The sequence below is a fragment of the Drosophila miranda genome, chromosome 2 (assembly GCF_003369915.1).
Source record: "Drosophila miranda strain MSH22 chromosome 2, D.miranda_PacBio2.1, whole genome shotgun sequence".
Taxonomy (NCBI): domain Eukaryota; kingdom Metazoa; phylum Arthropoda; class Insecta; order Diptera; family Drosophilidae; genus Drosophila; species Drosophila miranda.
The window spans coordinates 1264793-1283052 of NC_046675.1; the positions used below are offsets into that span (position 1 = coordinate 1264793).

The window sequence follows — 18260 nt, forward strand, 5'->3', positions numbered from 1 at the left end:
CTATCTATCAGAATAATATAATATTAATTATTCCTTGAGAAACCATAAAATAATCGATGCAATTACCATCAGATCTATATATTTGAACGCCTACTTCTGTTTTAAGCCTTCCCTAACATGTACCATGGATTCAGTAAATAATATAAAATCAGAAGGTAGAAACCCCCCAAGAGATTCTCTGCAGATCAACTCCATTGTGTCATCACACAAAAAACTTTCTAAGTAAATTGTTTTCTAGGAAGCTAAGCCTTTGGGTAAGCCTATGTCAATATAGTTGATGCCTGGAAAACATGTTTTCGATAAGTGAGAAAGTTTAGGGCTTCCCCATATAAGAGATCACGACGAGATGGCCAGAGCCGAGCCTCCCATAAAGCGAGTGTTGATCAAGGAATTACAGCCTGCTGAACACTTTTGTCCGACTCTCGCGTCGCGCATAAATCATCTCGGAATTGCAGCCATAAAGCGCCTCACGTTCGGGCCACACCCCGACTCTCGAATCTCGAATGGGGGCCTCTCTGTGGGTTGGAGTTGGAGGCCAGAATGCTTCCAAAAATTAGAGGGAGACGGTGGCGGTGACGGTGCGAAGTTGGTTCGGTAATGGCAGTGCCAACGGCCCATTGACGTCACCTAAACAATTAAGATCTTTTTGTGGGGGGCAAACAAGGCATGGAAAAAACCTAAGTACATACAGTACTAGCACTGCCAGGAAGGTGGAGGTGGAGCTGGAGCTGGAGCCGAAAGTTAAACTCAATTTGAATAAAATAATAAAATTAAATGGGAATAAACGCAAGTGGAAAGTCTCGGCAAAACATAGGAGAATCGTGCCTTGCCACCTTCTTCGCAGAGGAAACACCATCGGGCAGGGCATGGCGATACATGCGAGAGTATACATAGGTAGTAAAGCCGCGAGATCTCTGTGGCAATAAAGCGACATAAAATAATTTGTGGCATTCTTTGTCTTGGCGAATCATTATGTAAATAAATTCTCACTTTTGAAATAAAATGACGGGGCAGAAATAGAATATATTATACGAATGTGTGTGCATCATAAAAAGAGGAAAGAATGCCCCGAGAACAATGCCTCTGACGGCTGGCACTTTGAACTGGCAACCGAAATTATTTATTAGACACTGCGGCAGATAATTTAGCCAGAAATTGTGCCGCAGCAGCATGTGGCATGCCATAGCAAAAACACGTAGCGACGTGGCAATATTTGCGGGGGCAAATAACAATAATAATCATGCAATAAATACCCATAACAATAAATGCAGAAACTTTTCATTTCAACAGATGACCCATCACCGCGTCGGCCATAAATTTGGCCTCAAGTGGGAAATGACTGTATGTTTTGTGGGGACAACCGCAAATGGATTTAATATTACAGCCGCACTAATCCACTGCGGATCAAGTGGAGATCAAGCGGCATTATCAAGTATAAATTATCCATTGCCCACCCACACCCCCGTGTCCGAAATCAAAGTCACATCTGCAACAAAATCGAAAGTGACAGCTCAAGCAAATTGGGGCCTAAAGTATTCGAATTTAATTTCAAATTAAACTCTTTTTCAATTGCGAATTTATGCGGGTTATGGGTTATGGTTCGGGTTCTTCATTAGATTCAGACACACACACACACACACACGGAGAGACTGTGTTTACAGTCGTTTACCTTTAAATGTGGCTTTTATTCTGTTGTGATTGAGATTAGATAACCATTTATTGCAACGTTCTGTTCTGTTCTGTTCTGTTCGGTTCGGTTTTGGTTCTGTTTCGTTTGGTTTGCCTTGATAGCTGTACGGTTACGGGTATGGCTACGGGAGAGTGGCCCGATATCGGGAATGGAGTGTCTGGTAGGGTGGAGGGAGGGTCTCGTTCTCTCTCCTACTGTCTTTCCGCGAAGGAGTCGCTAATTGATTTACGATCATTTATGGCTATTTTCGGGCTACTGTCAATGGGTAGTTTCTTTAGTTTTAAAGAATTTATTAGATGCCCTGACAAGGTATTTATCGCGAAACATACGTATCCCCCCCACCCACCGGTGCCGCCCGTCCACCGGCCGTATTCCCCCGTTCGTGCAATAATAACAATCATCAACAGCGGGAGAAATGCTCGCCTCGCAGAAATGTAAATATTTTACAACGATAAGGCTTATCGCACCGCTCTCTGATAGTGGCTGTGTGTAGGTGTAGGTGTAGGTGGTTCGGTGGTGCGATGTCATTCCACCACCACTCGTACAATTTACGACAGTAGGTGAACCACTCTCCCGTTCGTGCCGCCAGCATCCCAGCATCGCAGCAGACCCACAGACCCTCTCCGATGTGGTATTAACCCCTTGACGTGTTGGGTGTTAACTTGCCATTCGGCTGGTGTTTGGGTTAAGCCCCACTGTTTGCCCTCGACTCGCCCGTCGAGGCGATAAAGAGCCCAGTACCATCTTGATTTGCTTACCAAGTAGCCGACTACTACGTATTATACGATAGTTACGATTGGGCTTACATACATATCCATATATGATTACTAACGTGTCCCTTCTTGTGTCTCATCTGCAGCTGTGAGGCTCTGGAACGGCCACATCTTGGATTTGCTTTCACCCCAGTTGGAAGATACCGGCCTCAAGACGACGACATTCTTGCAACACTTTAAGGACGTCGTCACGACGAAGTTCACCGGCAGGGACCACCACCTGCCACCGCTGCATCCGGCCCACCCGGCCCATCCGGCGCACCAGCAGTCCGCGCTGCACCACCACCACCAGCCGCACCAGGCTGTGGCCCAGAGCTTCTCCACCATTTTCCCGACGTATCTCGGCATGGACCGCGCCGCCGGCGGCTGTGGCGTGGTCACCAGCTCCGCCACCGCCCTCGGCCCGGGCGGCATAGCCAACGGCGGTGGGGTCGGTGTCAGTGGAGCCCTCAGCGGCCTGGAGGCCATGTCGGCCGAGTCCACGGGCCTGTGCCTGCAGGATCTGGTGAGCGCCGGCACGGCTAATGGAGCCGGCTCGGCGGGCTCCGCGGAGAGCGCAAACACCACCAGCACCGCCCTGAGCAGCGGAAGCACTGGCAGCTCCACGGTGAACGGCGGTGGCAGCAGCACCTCTGGCACAGAGCACCTCCACAGCCACCACAGTCTGCACGACTCGAGCTCCTCGGTCAGCATCTCACCCGCCATCTCGAGTCTGATGCCCATCAGCAGCCTCAGCCACTTGCACCACTCGGCCGCCGGCCAGGACCTGGTCGGGGGCTACTCCCAGCATCCGCATCACGGCGTCGTACCGCCGCACACACCGAAGCACGAGCCGCTCGAGAAACTCAGAAGTAAGTATCGAATAGAGGAATAGAATAAAATAGATCACCAGGAATTTCCATCTCGATCCCGAAATTTGGTGGGCAATTTGTAGTGAAATTTATCCGTGGCTTCTCTCCCATTGACAACTAATTAGTGCGCTCATAATTCACATGGCGAGACATACTTTTGGGCCCCACTGTCCCTGTCACTGTCCTCAACAAGTGTCCGCATTCTCATTGATATTCATGGGGACTTCTCGCTCTGTTTGTGCCACTGTCAGCGGCAGCTGTTGTCATTTCAATATGCGATTCGTTTTGGCAATCATTCACGCCCTCTCTACGAACTTTCGGGCCCAAAGCTTTGTTGGCCACTTGTCGCGCCTCAGCCTCAGCCGCAGCCTCCTGCCCTTTGTGGGCCGCCTCCCCTCATGCATATTCATAATCATTGTGCAATCATTAGCGCATAATCTTCACAAAAGCGTTACAAAGGGAACAGCCCAGGAAAAAGAACCCAAGAGTGGAAAAGCGGATCGGAATCGGAATCGAGTGGAGTGGAGTGGAGGGCCGCAAAGAACCAAACAAATTTCGAATTTTGTGCGCATGTCACGGCTAATTGAGCACCCTTCTGCCGTAGTGCCGAAGGCGACACTACGGTCTCTCCCCTTGATGCTATTCTGAAATTTCCCTTCTGACTCTGTATCTGTATCTGATGCTGGATATATGATATGTTCTGTGCCTGGCAGTCAAGTGTTTGTTGTTCCGTTTGGTCTAATTGTTATGGGAGTTTGGCAGCGCGGGGTAGAGACTGGGACGTTCTGGGACGTGGAGGTGAACAATTCCACAGCTTCAAGTGCTCCGATATGACATCTCAATTGGTCATGGGATCGGGACGGATTGGTAGCTTAGCTGTTGGGCAAGAATCGCAGCCAGAGCCCAAAGAATAGTTCTCACCTCAGCCAAAAAAGACTTTCCATTTAAATCTCCACCCCCCCTAAAGAGGGGCTTCCTGCATCCGAATTTCCATTTGCATAACAGATTTGTCTGCCTTCGCCCAGAGATTTGTTGGCTGTCGCCCTGTCAACTCTGGCCCCAGTCCCCGCCACAGGGTTAACGGCCCGTGCAAACTTTGCACTTGTCTGCACTGTGGAGTGCACACAGACCGCACAGAGTCGACTCCTGGCCACAGATGTCCTGCCATTTATTTGCGTGCCAAAACAATTTAACACAAAAATTGTGCGCATTTAAAATATGCACGACTGCAGTTATCCTTTGACACACGGACACACACAGAAACACACACACACAGAGATAGTATCACAGGATGCAGGTGCGGGCCACGTTAACAGCTCGACTCCCTTTCGGGCCAACGAATTTCACCATCGTCTCCGATGGGATGCCCTGTACCTCCTCTTGTTGTTCCTGTTGTTCTCGTTATTGTTTACGCTCTTGTTTAAATAATGGCCAGGCAACGTGCCTCTGCTTCTGCTGCAGCCAGGGCCAGGACCTTCATCAGGACACAGACGGAGACGGAGACAGAGGCAGAGACCCCTACTCCCACAGCCAGTGCACTGCTGCAATTGGATTTTCAATTATTGGTCAGTTTAATGGCCAGTCGGGCATCTAGCAAACCAGCAATCCACCCACTCGACAGACCCCATTTATTTATTTGTGTGTTCGCCATACTCTTTTATAGATATTTATGCTCATATTTATATATACTACATGTTGGGGGTAATAACTTTTAACGATTGCACTTTTTTATGGGGAAATGTTCACCTTTTAGTTTTTTATTTTTTGGGGACGGGAGGAAATCATTTTATGGCTTCTGTGCGTGTTTTTATTTCGCTTTTTGCGCTCAAAGGATTTCAAGTTCACGTTTTACACTAATTTAGCCCCACGGAGCAGATATTTTTTATTGGTTGGGCCATAAAATCGGAATAGTTGATGCTTTTTTATTGGCGGGGGCGCGCGACAACTCTTTGTGTACCAATAATAGCTCTAATAGCTCCGAGTCCCCGCTTTTGAATTATGTTGTCAGCAGCTGAAAGAGTTCTGTATTCAGTGTGTCTCTTCCCCGAAGCACGACGCAAACACGACCTTGTCCCCCTGGATTTCACCACCTCAAGTAATTAGAGACTTATCTGTGACTATATCCACAGCCACAGCCATAGCCACAGTCGCAGCATTATTTGCCCTGAGTAAACCCAAATAGAAACACAACCGAAATGGAAATGGAAACCGAATCAGAGCAGTTTACATTTTGTTTTTTTGGTTGCTCGACAAATAATAGAATGTTTCTTTACGAGTATCTGTATCTGTATCTGTATCTGTAGCTATGAGTATTTCTTTTATTACAAGCCCTAGTCCTTAGCTTGTTTGCCGAGTTCTTGCCACAGATACGAGAGCATAAGATTGAGATTGAGAACTATTTGCCCCTGACAGTGTTTGTGGCTGATGCCGTTGATAAAATTATGAAATTACTTGTGTCGACGGCCCGAGAGAGTTCTTTCGAGTTTGCTGCGTTGAGTTTCCAGTTTCCAGTGAAATCTCCGGCGTTATCTTCGGCTGTGTGTGGGTCTGTCTTCCGTGTAAGTGTTAATGGCACGTGCAGCCAGACAGAGAGTCTTGTGACCCTCTAAACATAAACAATGCCTAAGCCAGACCCACGACAGGGCCAGGACCCTCTTTCTCCCTCTGCCCTGGGCCCTGGGCGCTGTGCCCTATGCCTGTCTATCCATGGGATACACACGGAAAGCTCTCTTGTTGTAAGGACACCCCTGGCTACTTTAAATTCCACGCTGCCTTCTGTATTTGTCAGCTCTACGGCATTTCTTTATGAATATAAATACATTTTATCGATTTTCTGGCTCCGCCTCGACTCGTTCTTCCTGTTCCACTCTTTTGGAAGTGTTAAAGCTTTAAGGATACAGCCAGTGCATTGCCAGCAAATCTCTTCGAAATTGCGCACATATGTCATCCCGAGATCGGATTCGATTTGGCATTGCACTCAGTCACAGCCACAGCCAAACACCCCATAAATTGCAGTTGCTGACCGGGCAGGATAATCATCCACAGCAGCACAGTGGAGAACCTGTTTAACCTTGTTATTTTTCCCCACTTTTCCACTGTACTTCCCCCATATATCAATCCATCTGTCTTGTTTCTGCCCCTGCCTCTGCTCTCTCTCTCGCTCTGTCCTTCTCTGGCACTGATTTCGTTTATATAAATTATAATGTCATTATGGCAACCAGCCACAACCACAACCCCAACTTGCTCTCCATTATCCTCCCATATTCCTCTCTTCTGCTCGTCTGCTCGTCTGCGGCTCGAACCGCAATTACCTCGTTGCAGAACTTCGTTCGAGGAAAACTTCATGGGGGATTGTCTCTCTCCATCCAGTCCGGTCCGGTCCGTCTGTCTGCTTTCCGCCTCTTTTCTCATTATCCGGGCATCGTGCAATTTCGTAAAAATGTCGCATTAGAGATTATCTGAGGAAACAAACTTGTCCAGAACCCGGAGCCACAGCTAGAGACAGAGCCAGAGCCAGAGCCAGAGCCCTGCTCCTCTCTGTTTTTGCGGCCGGAATGACCCAATGGCATCAACTGGAGCAAAAATTTGAGCTGACAGTTGAGAAAATTACTGGCAAAGTCGTTGCAGTGGAAAACTACGAAGCGAACGGGGGAATCCAGTCTGGACATGTACATACTCTTATATACAGTATACACATATATACTATATATTTTCTGGTTTTTTGGGGGGACTGTCCTTCTGCTTTGTCTTATCTGCCGCCTCAACTAATGAGTTTGCCTGGTTTCGGTCTTCTGGTCCTGCTACTGGTCTTGGTTTTGGTTTTGGCCAGGACTCGTCTGGTTTCGGTTGTGGGTTTGGGTCTAATGCAATTTGGCTTTCTGTTGGCTTCGGGTCTAGAGGCTAGAGGGTTGCTGGGAGCTTGGCGATAGACTGGGTAGTTCTTGGGGCATGTCAATGTGATTTCAGTGATTTTTATGGCCTGCTGCTTGGTTGGTCAAGAGCTCATTATATGGCCATAACATATGTGCCTGGCCTTTGTCCAGAGATATAACAATTAACTTTCGTGCCGTTGCCTAATTTTCATGGGCTAATTTGTGCCAGACGAGAGAGGGTTGGCATTCGAACCGCAATTCCGGCATATGGCTATCACGGCTATGGCTATTCCCAGGGACATCAACATCAACACCTTCTCTCTGCCTGAAAGGAGCAAATGTGGCATGAAATTGGAAAAATATTTATCTCTCCGACGAGGGAACCGCAAGTGTTTAACCCTTTTATGGGCCATCGAGTGGTTTACCGCTTCCTGCAGCAGCCACAAGGAAAGCAACTAACTTGTCACAAGGGATGTGGGGAGGGGAGGGCACATCCGGGGGTTAGGCGAGGGTAAATGTGAGGTTAAGGGAGACAGCAGCAGCAGCAGCCCAATTCCAATTCCAATCTCAATCCCCATTCAACTGTCACATTAATCGTTTGTTTTTGGCCACCAACTAAACGTTGCCGCTGCCTGACAGTTTTCCTCCTGGCCTGTGTCCTGTGCTGTGTCCTGTGCTGTGTCCTGTGCTGTTCTTTTCCCATTTTCCTCACATATCAGGCAGGACTCGTTCTCAGGGCGTAGGGCTGTCCGTTCGCCTCTCGATCCTTTGTTGGTTTGGTTCTTCGTTTTGTCCTTTCTGTCCTTTCGGTGTCCCTCTGTTTGTTTGTTTGTTTTGGTCTTGGATGGCTCTCCCGTGTCCCGTCTGACAGTCTCTCCGTCCGAATCTCGGGGTAATTTATTGCTCCGGCTGCCGTGTCGTGTGTCAAAAGTTTTTATGTGGAAATCTGTCCATGAATGAGCGACGGAATACGAGTATGTGTGTGCGTGTGCAGGATAAAGCATTGTGGATGGCAACAGAAAAAATATCAAAATCATTGCTAGAGCAAAAATGTATTTCAAATTTTTGTGCATTTTCACGGCCCACCCCGCCCCGCACCGCACCGCACCGCCGCCTCTTGCATGATTAATTGTGTGCGCCCGCCCCGAGGGGAGTGTTTGCCTTTGACTTTTGTCTCGGCGAATCACAATAGTAGTCGCAAAGCCAAATAAATATCCCATTGCTGATTTGTTTGCTCAGTACCCTACCCAGAAAGAGGTACTTTACGAGTACTACTCGTAAATATTCTAGCAGGCAAAAATGGCTGCCAAGGAAAACAAAACAAAGCCGAAAGGCAAGCGAAAGCGAAAGTGACGGCGACACTTGTTGTCACAACTTTTGACATGTGCAAAACGCTCATGTCCCAGAGCAGAGCAACGCCCACAACTATTGACACTTGCCACTCACATTCGGATACAGATACAGCTATACAGCTGCAGATTCCCCACTCACAAACCTTGAAAATGGTGTAAAACTGTGGCGACAACTGCCCCGACAAATGTCAGAGCCCATCTGACAGACGACGACAATTTTTCCCGACCTGTCAGACGGCCAGCAGCCAACAGCCAGAGAATGCAGGAAAATCTAAAACTCAAATTAGTCTCTGGCCAAAAAAAAGAATATAGAACAGAACAGTTTGTTGGGACAAATATTTAAACAAATAAAAATCGCCGCAGTACGTGATTTTCCCTGCGTTTTTTTCGAAATTCTCTCGGTGTTGTTTTTTCCTCACTCTCAGATTTTCTTTGTAGAGCGTGTCGTTAAGAAAATATTTTTACGATGACGACCCATTTAGCTCAGGTTGAGAATCGAATGGGAATGGGAAATTAGAGCAGCAGTCAGGGCTATTAAGAGTCATTCAGCTGTGGAGCTGGTCCCATCCTCTACGATCCTCAGTGGTTGCACTGAGGCGTACCCTAAAAAATGGAGATGGAAATGGGAATGGAAGATGCGCTGGAATAGGTCCGGGTCGTGGCAGCAACACATATACACATGTCTCTTACAAGAGAGCTACTAATAGCGATAGTTTTTAGCTATAAATGAAAATACTCTAGAAAATATTCAGACCCTAAAAAAGGGGATATACAATATATAGCCCAGAGAATCCCAAACTCCTAGCTTTTCTCTTTATTTCGTACATCTCATATTCATCCAATGATCAATGCATGTTCGTAGACGTTCAGTTAGTCTTCTGCTTAACTATATTCATGTTTTCGTTCCAACAAATCCGACTTTCCTTTCTTTCTTTCTATGTCAGCAAATATTGGCAAGCAATTCCCAGATATAGTTATTTTTATATCCCTTTGTAAATTTGTTATCCAAACACCTCAGAGCGTTGTTTGTTTGTCATACTTCCCCATCATATCGTACGCCTTGAAGCTCTCTCTCGCTCTCATAACGATCCCATCAAATGTTAATTACTTTTAAACGCACTCATTAGAGGCCATAAAAATACTTTCTGGGGAAATTTGAATTTTCCAACGGCATGTGAGGCTGTTGTCGGCGGCATAAATTATTCGGATGGCCATAAACTAATTGAGTCATGGCCCGACTTCCGCGGGGATCGCCTGACATTTGTGACTCCTCCGATGCCCCCTTCCACAAAGTGGCAGGCTAATTGTTTCAAATGTCGCCACGGGTGTTGCTGTGTCCTACACTGGTGTCTCCGTCTCCGTCTCCAGTAGGCTGTGGCTGGCTGGCACTTTAAAAACCACATTAAATTGACACCATGTGAGAAGGCCATAAATTACTTTCCCTCGATGGAGATGGAGTCTGGGATGGCCAGGAAGAGAGTCCATAAGATTTAGGAGCAGGGCGGCGACCAGGAAGTCGGGACCCTGGTACCCCGGGACCATATGGGTGCACACCTTCGGGTGAAAAACCCCAAAAGAATCAATTGCCACGGCCATAAATCTGTGACGGAACAGAATTGTTTGGTGGGGGAATCCAAAATTGGTGCAAAATGGATGTCAATGGCTGACTAATTAATATTAAAATAGGCGTGACTAACTACGGCAATTATTGCGTCGAGGGGTAGCCAATTGGTGGGCTCATTCAGTGGCAGGAGATTTATGGCAGGGCATTCCCCGAGATTATCTGCTCGCAGGGCAACGGCAACCCTTTGAGGGCGCACTGGAGTCTCCATTAAAACAATTAAGTCGGAGGCTCCTCCAGGAGCAATCCGCTGCTTAATCGGGCTAACCAAAAGCCCATAAATCAGTTTATGAGCGGCTTTTATGGTGCTGCAGAAGCACACCCAGAAACAGAAGTCTACTCCTGTGAAACGTTGAAACATAAATTTTTTTGTAATTTTCTCTTGCCCTTTGCTGGCTTGTTCTTTTCAGTTTGGGCCGAAACTGGCGATTTCCGTGATAGTCATAGCTCCATGACCGCCGTAGCGAATAGCTTGGATAGCACCCATTTGAACAACTTCCAGACATCGTCGACATCCACGTTAACGAACCGGAGTCGGGATCGCAAAGATGGTGAGTATCTACCCACCCACACACCCACACCCACACACACACACACCACCCACCAGCACTCACACATGCATAAGCATTATCTCTCGCCCGATAAGAAACATAATTTATAATAATTTTGTAAAGCGTGGCCAACTATTCCACCTTTGTCGGCGAAATCTATGCGGGTCCGGGTCCGTTTAGTTTTCGATTAGAATGCCTTTGATTTGCGACATGACGACGACGACGTCGACAACGAAAACGACAACGCCAACGACGGAGGCGACACTGCTGCGAAAGGAAAATGAACATTAATATGAGAATGAGAATAAAACTGGGAACCGAAATGATATTTCATGGAAGGGCAGTCGCAGTCGCAGTCATTTAGTTTATTTGATTAAGTTTTCGGGCTCTCGGGTTTTCGGTTGGAGAGACCACGTCGTGGTCGTCCACGACACGGACTACACAGAAAGCACGCCGCATGATCGATGACATCGGTGGAACATACATTAACGGGCTATAAATCTGGTCCGTCCGGGAGTGGAGCGGTCTCCGTTTGAAGTTCGGTCTAGTGGGGGTTTTCGGGTTTCGGTTTTGGGCAGTTTTGGTGGCGACGCCTGAAGGTTGCATGGCAATTAGTAACGGTAATGGTAATGGTGACGGTGACGGTGGCGGTAACGGTAGCTCCCCTGCCCGACCAGAAGCCACGCAAATGTTGGGAAATATTCCGCTCTCTCGCTCTCCCTCTCCCTCCGGACTACGGGCTTATCAACCCAGACGGAGGGCATAAAAACAGCAAACAAATTAGAAAAGCGCCTGCTCCCCCCCATCTAATGCGATCTTTGTGCTACTCTTTTCAGGAAATCGGAGTGTCAACGAGACCACCATCAAGACGGAGAACATATCCAATTCGGGACATGACGAGCCGATGACCACCAGCGCGGACGAGCCAAAGAACGACAAGAAGAACAAGCGGCAGCGCCGTCAGCGGACCCACTTCACCTCGCAGCAGCTGCAGGAGCTGGAGCACACGTTCAGCCGCAACCGATACCCGGACATGTCCACCCGCGAGGAGATCGCCATGTGGACCAACCTCACGGAGGCGCGCGTCAGGGTGAGAGCATAATTATTCTTATTAATTGCCAGCCAAACCGCAAACTGCAAACAGAGTCTGCATGCCACATTATGCGGCCATTATTGTCCGGTCGGGTCCGACCCGGTCCAGCCCCAATTATATTATGGTCGGAGGTCGGTGGTCAGGAGCCAGCAGCAGGACGCAAGTCGTGACCGCAATGCAGCCGCACAGACTCGTAAATATGTCGCCTCGTTTGGCATTGGCTTAAACCCCGAAAACCCTATGGCCGAAAAAGAAAAACCAATTTCCCTGCAGCGGCGTGAATTTATGGCGTGGGATTGGGGCAGGTTCTGCTTGGGGTTGGGGTCGGTGTTGGGGTTGGGGTGGTGTTGCCATAAATTGCAGCAGCTAAAACTGCAGTTTGCAGCGTTTGTGGCATTTGCTGTTTGTAAACCGCGGGCTTATCGAACCTCACTGGAATCGAATCGAAACGAATCGGAACACATTGCATCGCATCGAACCGGGTTGTTTGCTCCAATATCCGTTCTATTGACAGACCAGACCATAGGCATTTGTACGTGTCCGAGGCCGAGTCCGAGAGTTTGTGCTGCATCTGCACTGAGGGAAAAAAGTAATACAGGGAATCAAATCTCTAGAACCAATGAAATCCTGAATCGCAAGGGAGATAGAACATCCTGGAAGTTCATCCTCAAAGCTGAGCAAATATTCTTGACGCGGATACTCCCAGTTCTTGCGACTCCTTTTCCCAGTGCATGTGGATGTGGATATTGGATTGTGGATGGGGAAAGATATCTTTGGCTCTGCACAACAGTTGTAATTGTTTGTAAACACGATAGTGATAGTTCTGGCAAACAATTGGAGTTGTATGCCAGGGACTGACTGTAAGTGGCGCCAAGCGGCAAATATGACTAGCGAACGACAGTAGCCTAGCCGGGTCGGACATCGACAGGGTACCATGTCGATCCGGGGAAGATATCGAATGCGATATCTATTTGCTGTGACAGTCAGTCAGGACAGGAAGACAATCAGACAATCAGACAACGGCATGGAGATATGATAGACACATGATCGATGATCGGCGATGATGATCGTGATCATTGTCATTGGACGTATGGCGACATCAGCCTGGCATTAATTGTACAGTTAGAAGTGGCCCCAGGTCTAGGTAGAAAAGGGTCATTAGCCATCCGGGAAGGAAAGGAAAGAAAAGGCAAAGGGGAAGAGGAATAGGAAGGCAATTAGCCGACAAATGGAGGAACATCTGCGAAATGTGATGAAAAGCGTTGACAAATATTTCATGGTTTTCCTATGCAAATTTCACTCTCCCTCTTCTGCCTCCCACTGCCGCATATGCCAAGAAAATCTGCCTTCTCCGCAGCGCAAGGGTGCCCTCTCTCTGCACTTGACAGAATTTATAAAGAAATTAGCTGCGGCCCAGCAGCAGGAGGAAGGACAAGTGTGGCAGTGGTAGGACGACTGGAAACTGGCTGGAAACGATGTCAATCTAAGCATGTGTTCCTCGGATAATGCCGAGCGGCCGAGCTAAATGCATAAAATATTGATACAGTTTGTTTTATGGTCCATTATATGATGATGACAAAATGGTTTGTCTTTGTTCCCCGTTCATCCCCCGGACACATGCAAAGTAACGCCGGATCCCCGGCATCGGGGAGCCAGGACAATTTGTCATCGCTCAGCGAGGGTTGTTTAATGAATTAGAAAACCGCACACGAATTAATGATGATCATGATCATGCCTCAAGCGACAGGCAACGAACTGGGGTGGCAGCAGTCTCACATTTGACTTTGACTCTCACTTCGAGGCTGAAGGCTGATTCCCATTGTACCCCAGTACTAGCGGACGGAGGCAATAAAATTTATCAAATATACAAAAGGATTACGGAGCAGGGCCGCATAAATCTGGGTGGGTCTTAAACTGTCAAAAAAGAGCAGCCCCGTCTGAGCAAACAGAGAGAACGGAGAGAACTGCAGTCAGTCCCTGAATCTGCACCAGAACCCAGAACCCAGAACCAGACGGGGGGAAATGTTGCTTCTTCGGCCCCTGATAGCTACTAATCTGGGGATTTACATGCGCCGGCAATTATGGCAATATGTTCGCCCAAACTCCGACTTCCCGACTCCCCGTCTGTTCCATTGTCTATCGTTTTCGTCTTTTTAATTTTTCAAATAGAACTCACTTTTTAATTCAATTACCAGCCAGAACTCGGCGCCCAAACAACGCCCATAAAAACATTTGCTGTCCACAGTCGAGTCTTTCCCTTTCGGGTTCCCAAACGGGGAGAATGGACTTCTTTTAGCGCTCCTTTTTTATCAGGTCAGGTGTCGCCAATGGCCCGGAAATGGGAACAACATTTGCAACATTCGAATCGTTGCGAGTGCATAAAAAAGCGATTGAATGTTGCCACAAAGGAGCCACAATCTGTTCGCTGGGAACGGGAATCACACTGGCCAGGGATGAGAATCGAAGGGAGAATGGGACTGGAGAGCTCCCACTACGATAGTGTAACAGACCCAACTTTGAGAGTGTGAAAAGTGGTAGAGGAATGTGTTTTATTTCTAATTGAAAGATTCTTCGACTACTTAAACTACTTTATTGATGATTTCTTCGGCAATTTTCTGTACGTTATACCAACAACAGCTCCAGTATTCATATCTCCAGCTGTAGCTCTCGCCATTCTCCCTGATTAAGTTACCTCATTGTTCACATATGTGACCATCAATCCATCCATCGATCCATCCATTCATGCAGCTGTGTGGCTAGAGATCAGACCACCCATTAGTGCAACTGTTTGTACTTATACGAGAATAGTCGTAGTGTACTCGCAGAGAGGCAGCCGCCTCGTGGAGTAGTTGCCCTTATCGATGTTATCTGGAGAATGACGAAACCAATTTTCACTCTGGCTATCTGTTGGGAGAGAGTGAGAGAGACAGCCCGGAAATGGGAACCCATTTCACACATTTAACTTTCGCAGGCGAGCAAATAAAAAACGTATTTAGCTGCAATTTGCCGCCATCAATCATGAGAGCTACGGCCCGTAGCCCGGAGCACGTAGCCTGTAGAAAAAAACGACTCCCGTAACTACTGCCACATGGCCACTTTCTGGCCACTCATATTTGCCACTTTTTCTATTCACAATTTTACCTGATGAAGCGTTGCGTTTGCTGGAGGACCAGCGGGTGGCCAGAGGCAGCGGCAGGGGCAGTGTCATTGATGCTTTCATCAAAACCAATTAGGATTTTCTGCAGGAGCTCGTTGAGTGGAAAATTGCTGGAGCTGAGAGCTGGTTTTTTCCATTCTCTGTCTCATATTTCACTTTTTGCGCTGATTCGCATTTTTCGTTTTTTTTTCCAAAGACAACGACGACATCAAATTGCCATCAGGGAAAGCCCTTTCCCTTTGCCTTTTCCTTTTTCCATTTTCCATTTAGGTTTTTTTGGGGGGAGTTTGAGCAAGTTGCTAAATGATACGTGAAAATGACAGCTGACGAGATCGATGACGTTAGTTTTGCATCCATGATGATGCAGGAGACGGCGATGATGCCAGGGCTCTCCTGCGCTGATGATGATGCGGATTCGGATGATGATGATGGGGCTGAGCGATGTACCTTGACAAATTGACACATTGCCGGCATTGATGGCAGTGGAAAGTTAGTGCTTCTTTGATTTAAGGTCAAAGGAACTCGGAGTTCGTCCCGTTCTCACGCTACCTCCGCTGGCTCTGACTCTGACTCTGACTCTACTCGGGGTCCCTGGGCTCATGCGATTTCAATTAACTGCCGCAACCAATTAGATTAAACCAATTGCCGGCAAGTAGACGAGCATTAAATGGTTCTCCTGGCACGCGGCCATACTTTTCCACTTGTTAGCAACGGCAGCATTAGAGAATGTCTCTATTAGAGACAGCTATTTCCCAGCCGGAAAAACAAACACTTTTTGCATAGATCCACGCGTGTCATGCTTCAGTCACGGGCTACACTCGTACCCGTACGCGTACCCTATATGGGGCAGGGTGTGCGGCGGACCTGCATTGGCCATAAATCTATCGGGTTACAACCCCGCTCCGCACCGCTGCAGAGAGGAAACTGGCGCGTTGATTTAAGGACAATGTGGCAATGCGGATTACAACAATGCGGCAACAAGCCGGATAGTCTGTGACTCTGTGAAATCTGTCGAATTTGCGTGCTTTAATTGCCTCAACCGGAGTGCTTCCAAATGCATCCGAGAGCCCTGCGAGATGTATCTGGGAAATGCGCGAGCTTAGGGCTCTGCTGGCAAATGTATCTCAAGTTGCTCTTAAAGCTGCTGGTGACTGAGAGCAAAAAACTCATCAGAATGCTGGGCAACGTCTGCGCAGCTCTTTGTCATTTGTATCTGTATCTCAGTATCTTTGTCTGGGCCTCTGCTTGTTCCCCTCTCCCCTCTCTTGCCGTATCTGTATCTGTGCAAACTTTAGCAATAAATTACAAAGTTGCCATTTTGTTTTTATCTTCTGCTGCTGCTGCTGCTGCTCTTTTCTTCGTTTTTTTCGTGCACTTTCTGTTTGCAAAATAATTTTGATTTATTTTTGCGCCCTCGCAGCAGCTCCACGGCCGCCATTTTTGCGGGGGTGGCAAGCCGAGTTTATTTATATAAAGCTCTCCATTAAAAAAGGCAACAATGGCACGACTCCGGCTCCACTCCACTCCACTCCACTCTCCACTCTCCGCTCCGGTGGTATATATTTGTATATTTATAATTACTGCACATGCGTATTGCGGGGCCAGAGCCCCCTTTGGGCTTCGCTTTGGGTCTGTGCCGTTTTTGGGGGAAGTTTTGCGGGCCGTGCAGATACATAAATTTTCAAGTAATAAATTATAAAAGAAAATGGCTGCCCTAGCTCCAACTAACTGGATCTTTCTCTCTCTTTCTACCCCGTCTGTTTTATCCGTAGGTCTGGTTCAAGAACCGCCGGGCCAAGTGGCGCAAGAGGGAGCGGAACGCCATGAACGCCGCTGTGGCTGCGGCGGACTTCAAGTCCGGATTCGGGACGCAGTTCATGCAGCCGTTTGCCGACGACTCGCTGTACACGTCGTATCCGTACAACAACTGGACAAAGGTGCCCTCGCCGCTGGGCACCAAGCCGTTCCCCTGGCCCGTGAATCCACTGGGATCGATGGTGACGGGCAATCATCACCAGAACTCCGTGAACTGCTTCAACACGGGCGCCAGCGGCGTGGCGGTGAGCATGAACAACTCGATGCTGCCCGGATCGATGGGCTCCACGCTGACCAACTCGAACGTAGGCGCCCCCTGCCCCTACACGACGCCCGCCAACCCGTACATGTACCGCGCTGCCGCCGAGCCCTGCATGAGCTCCAGCATGTCCTCGAGCATCGCTACCCTGCGGCTGAAGGCCAAGCAGCATGCCACCGGCTTCGGCAGCCCCTACTCGGCCCCCTCGCCCGTCTCGCGCTCCAACTCCGCCGGGCTCTCCGCCTGCCAGTACACGGGCGTGGGGGTCACGGACGTTGTCTGAGAAAACGCGCTCGGTGCTCTGCTTAACCAGCATCAGCACCACTTGCAGCACTTCTCCACCCACCAGTCGGCGGGAATGGGAGTGGGCGTGGGCGTGGGCGTGGGGGTGTCGCACAATGGCATGCAACAGCACCTGGGGGGAGGTGGGGGCCACGGGGGCCACGTCAACGGTATGCTGCACGGACATGGCCACAGCAGCAGCAACAGCCTGCTGATGGATCACGGCGACCTTGGCCACTCCGAAGAGGGTGCAGGCGGTGGACACAGCATCGAGGGGGACAACAAGTCGCCTCTGGACTCCAACGGCCTGATGTCCGGCGGAGGCACCTCCAGCGGCGGTGGTGGCGGCACCAACGACAACGTCGACGAAGGGGAGGAAGACGTTATAGATTGAGAGAATCCTGGAACGGAAGTACGAGATAAATAAATCAATCTATAGGCAAAGCAAAGTCGCAGGAGAGTTAGCTTAAGCATTCAGAAATAATTTTAGATGTTTGCGTAATTTACGGATAAATAAAGAATACCGAAACCCAAACCCAAACCCAAACCCAAAGGAGGCCTGCCCTACCCCCAAAATGCAAATTTTTCAAAGAACAATAATTAAATTTATGAAATCCAGAGAGAAGAGAGTGGAGAGTGGAGAGAGGAGTGATGTGAGGAAGATTAATTAGTTTTCGATTGAAATTGAAATTGCATTGTTTTGTATTTTTTGTTTTGAGATTAAATGCTAATTACGTTCGATCTGCCCCGCCCCACGCCCCCCGGGACACACACACAGTCGATGGTAGAAGTTAAGTGTTTTTGTAAATAATAAAAAGCAAATATTGTAGCTATAGTCCGCATCTGTATCTATGGGATACAGGAAGTATAATCGAACCCCAGCCTCAACCCTCAACCTTCCGCTCCCGATCGGCGGCACTCGCCAGCCAAGAGTATAACATATA

The 18260-nt window shown here is 48.4% G+C and overlaps 1 protein-coding gene across 2 annotated transcripts; it reads left to right on the plus strand.

Moving 5' to 3' along the window:
* Nucleotides 1-1787: 1787 nt before the first annotated feature.
* On the plus strand, nucleotides 1788-17851 carry LOC108156425 (pituitary homeobox homolog Ptx1). 2 transcript variants are annotated; one of them, XM_017287877.2, is made up of 5 exons: nucleotides 1788-1850; nucleotides 2550-3314; nucleotides 10555-10710; nucleotides 11547-11800; nucleotides 16733-17851. In XM_017287877.2, exons 1-5 carry the CDS (start codon nucleotides 1808-1810, stop codon nucleotides 17315-17317), a joined length of 1803 nt encoding a protein of 600 aa, XP_017143366.1. In that variant the 5' UTR covers nucleotides 1788-1807; the 3' UTR covers nucleotides 17318-17851. The 2 variants fall into 2 exon arrangements, with proteins under 2 accessions (XP_017143366.1, XP_017143367.1); XM_017287878.2 differs by having other exon boundaries at nucleotides 10570-10710.
* Nucleotides 17852-18260: the final 409 nt, after the last annotated feature.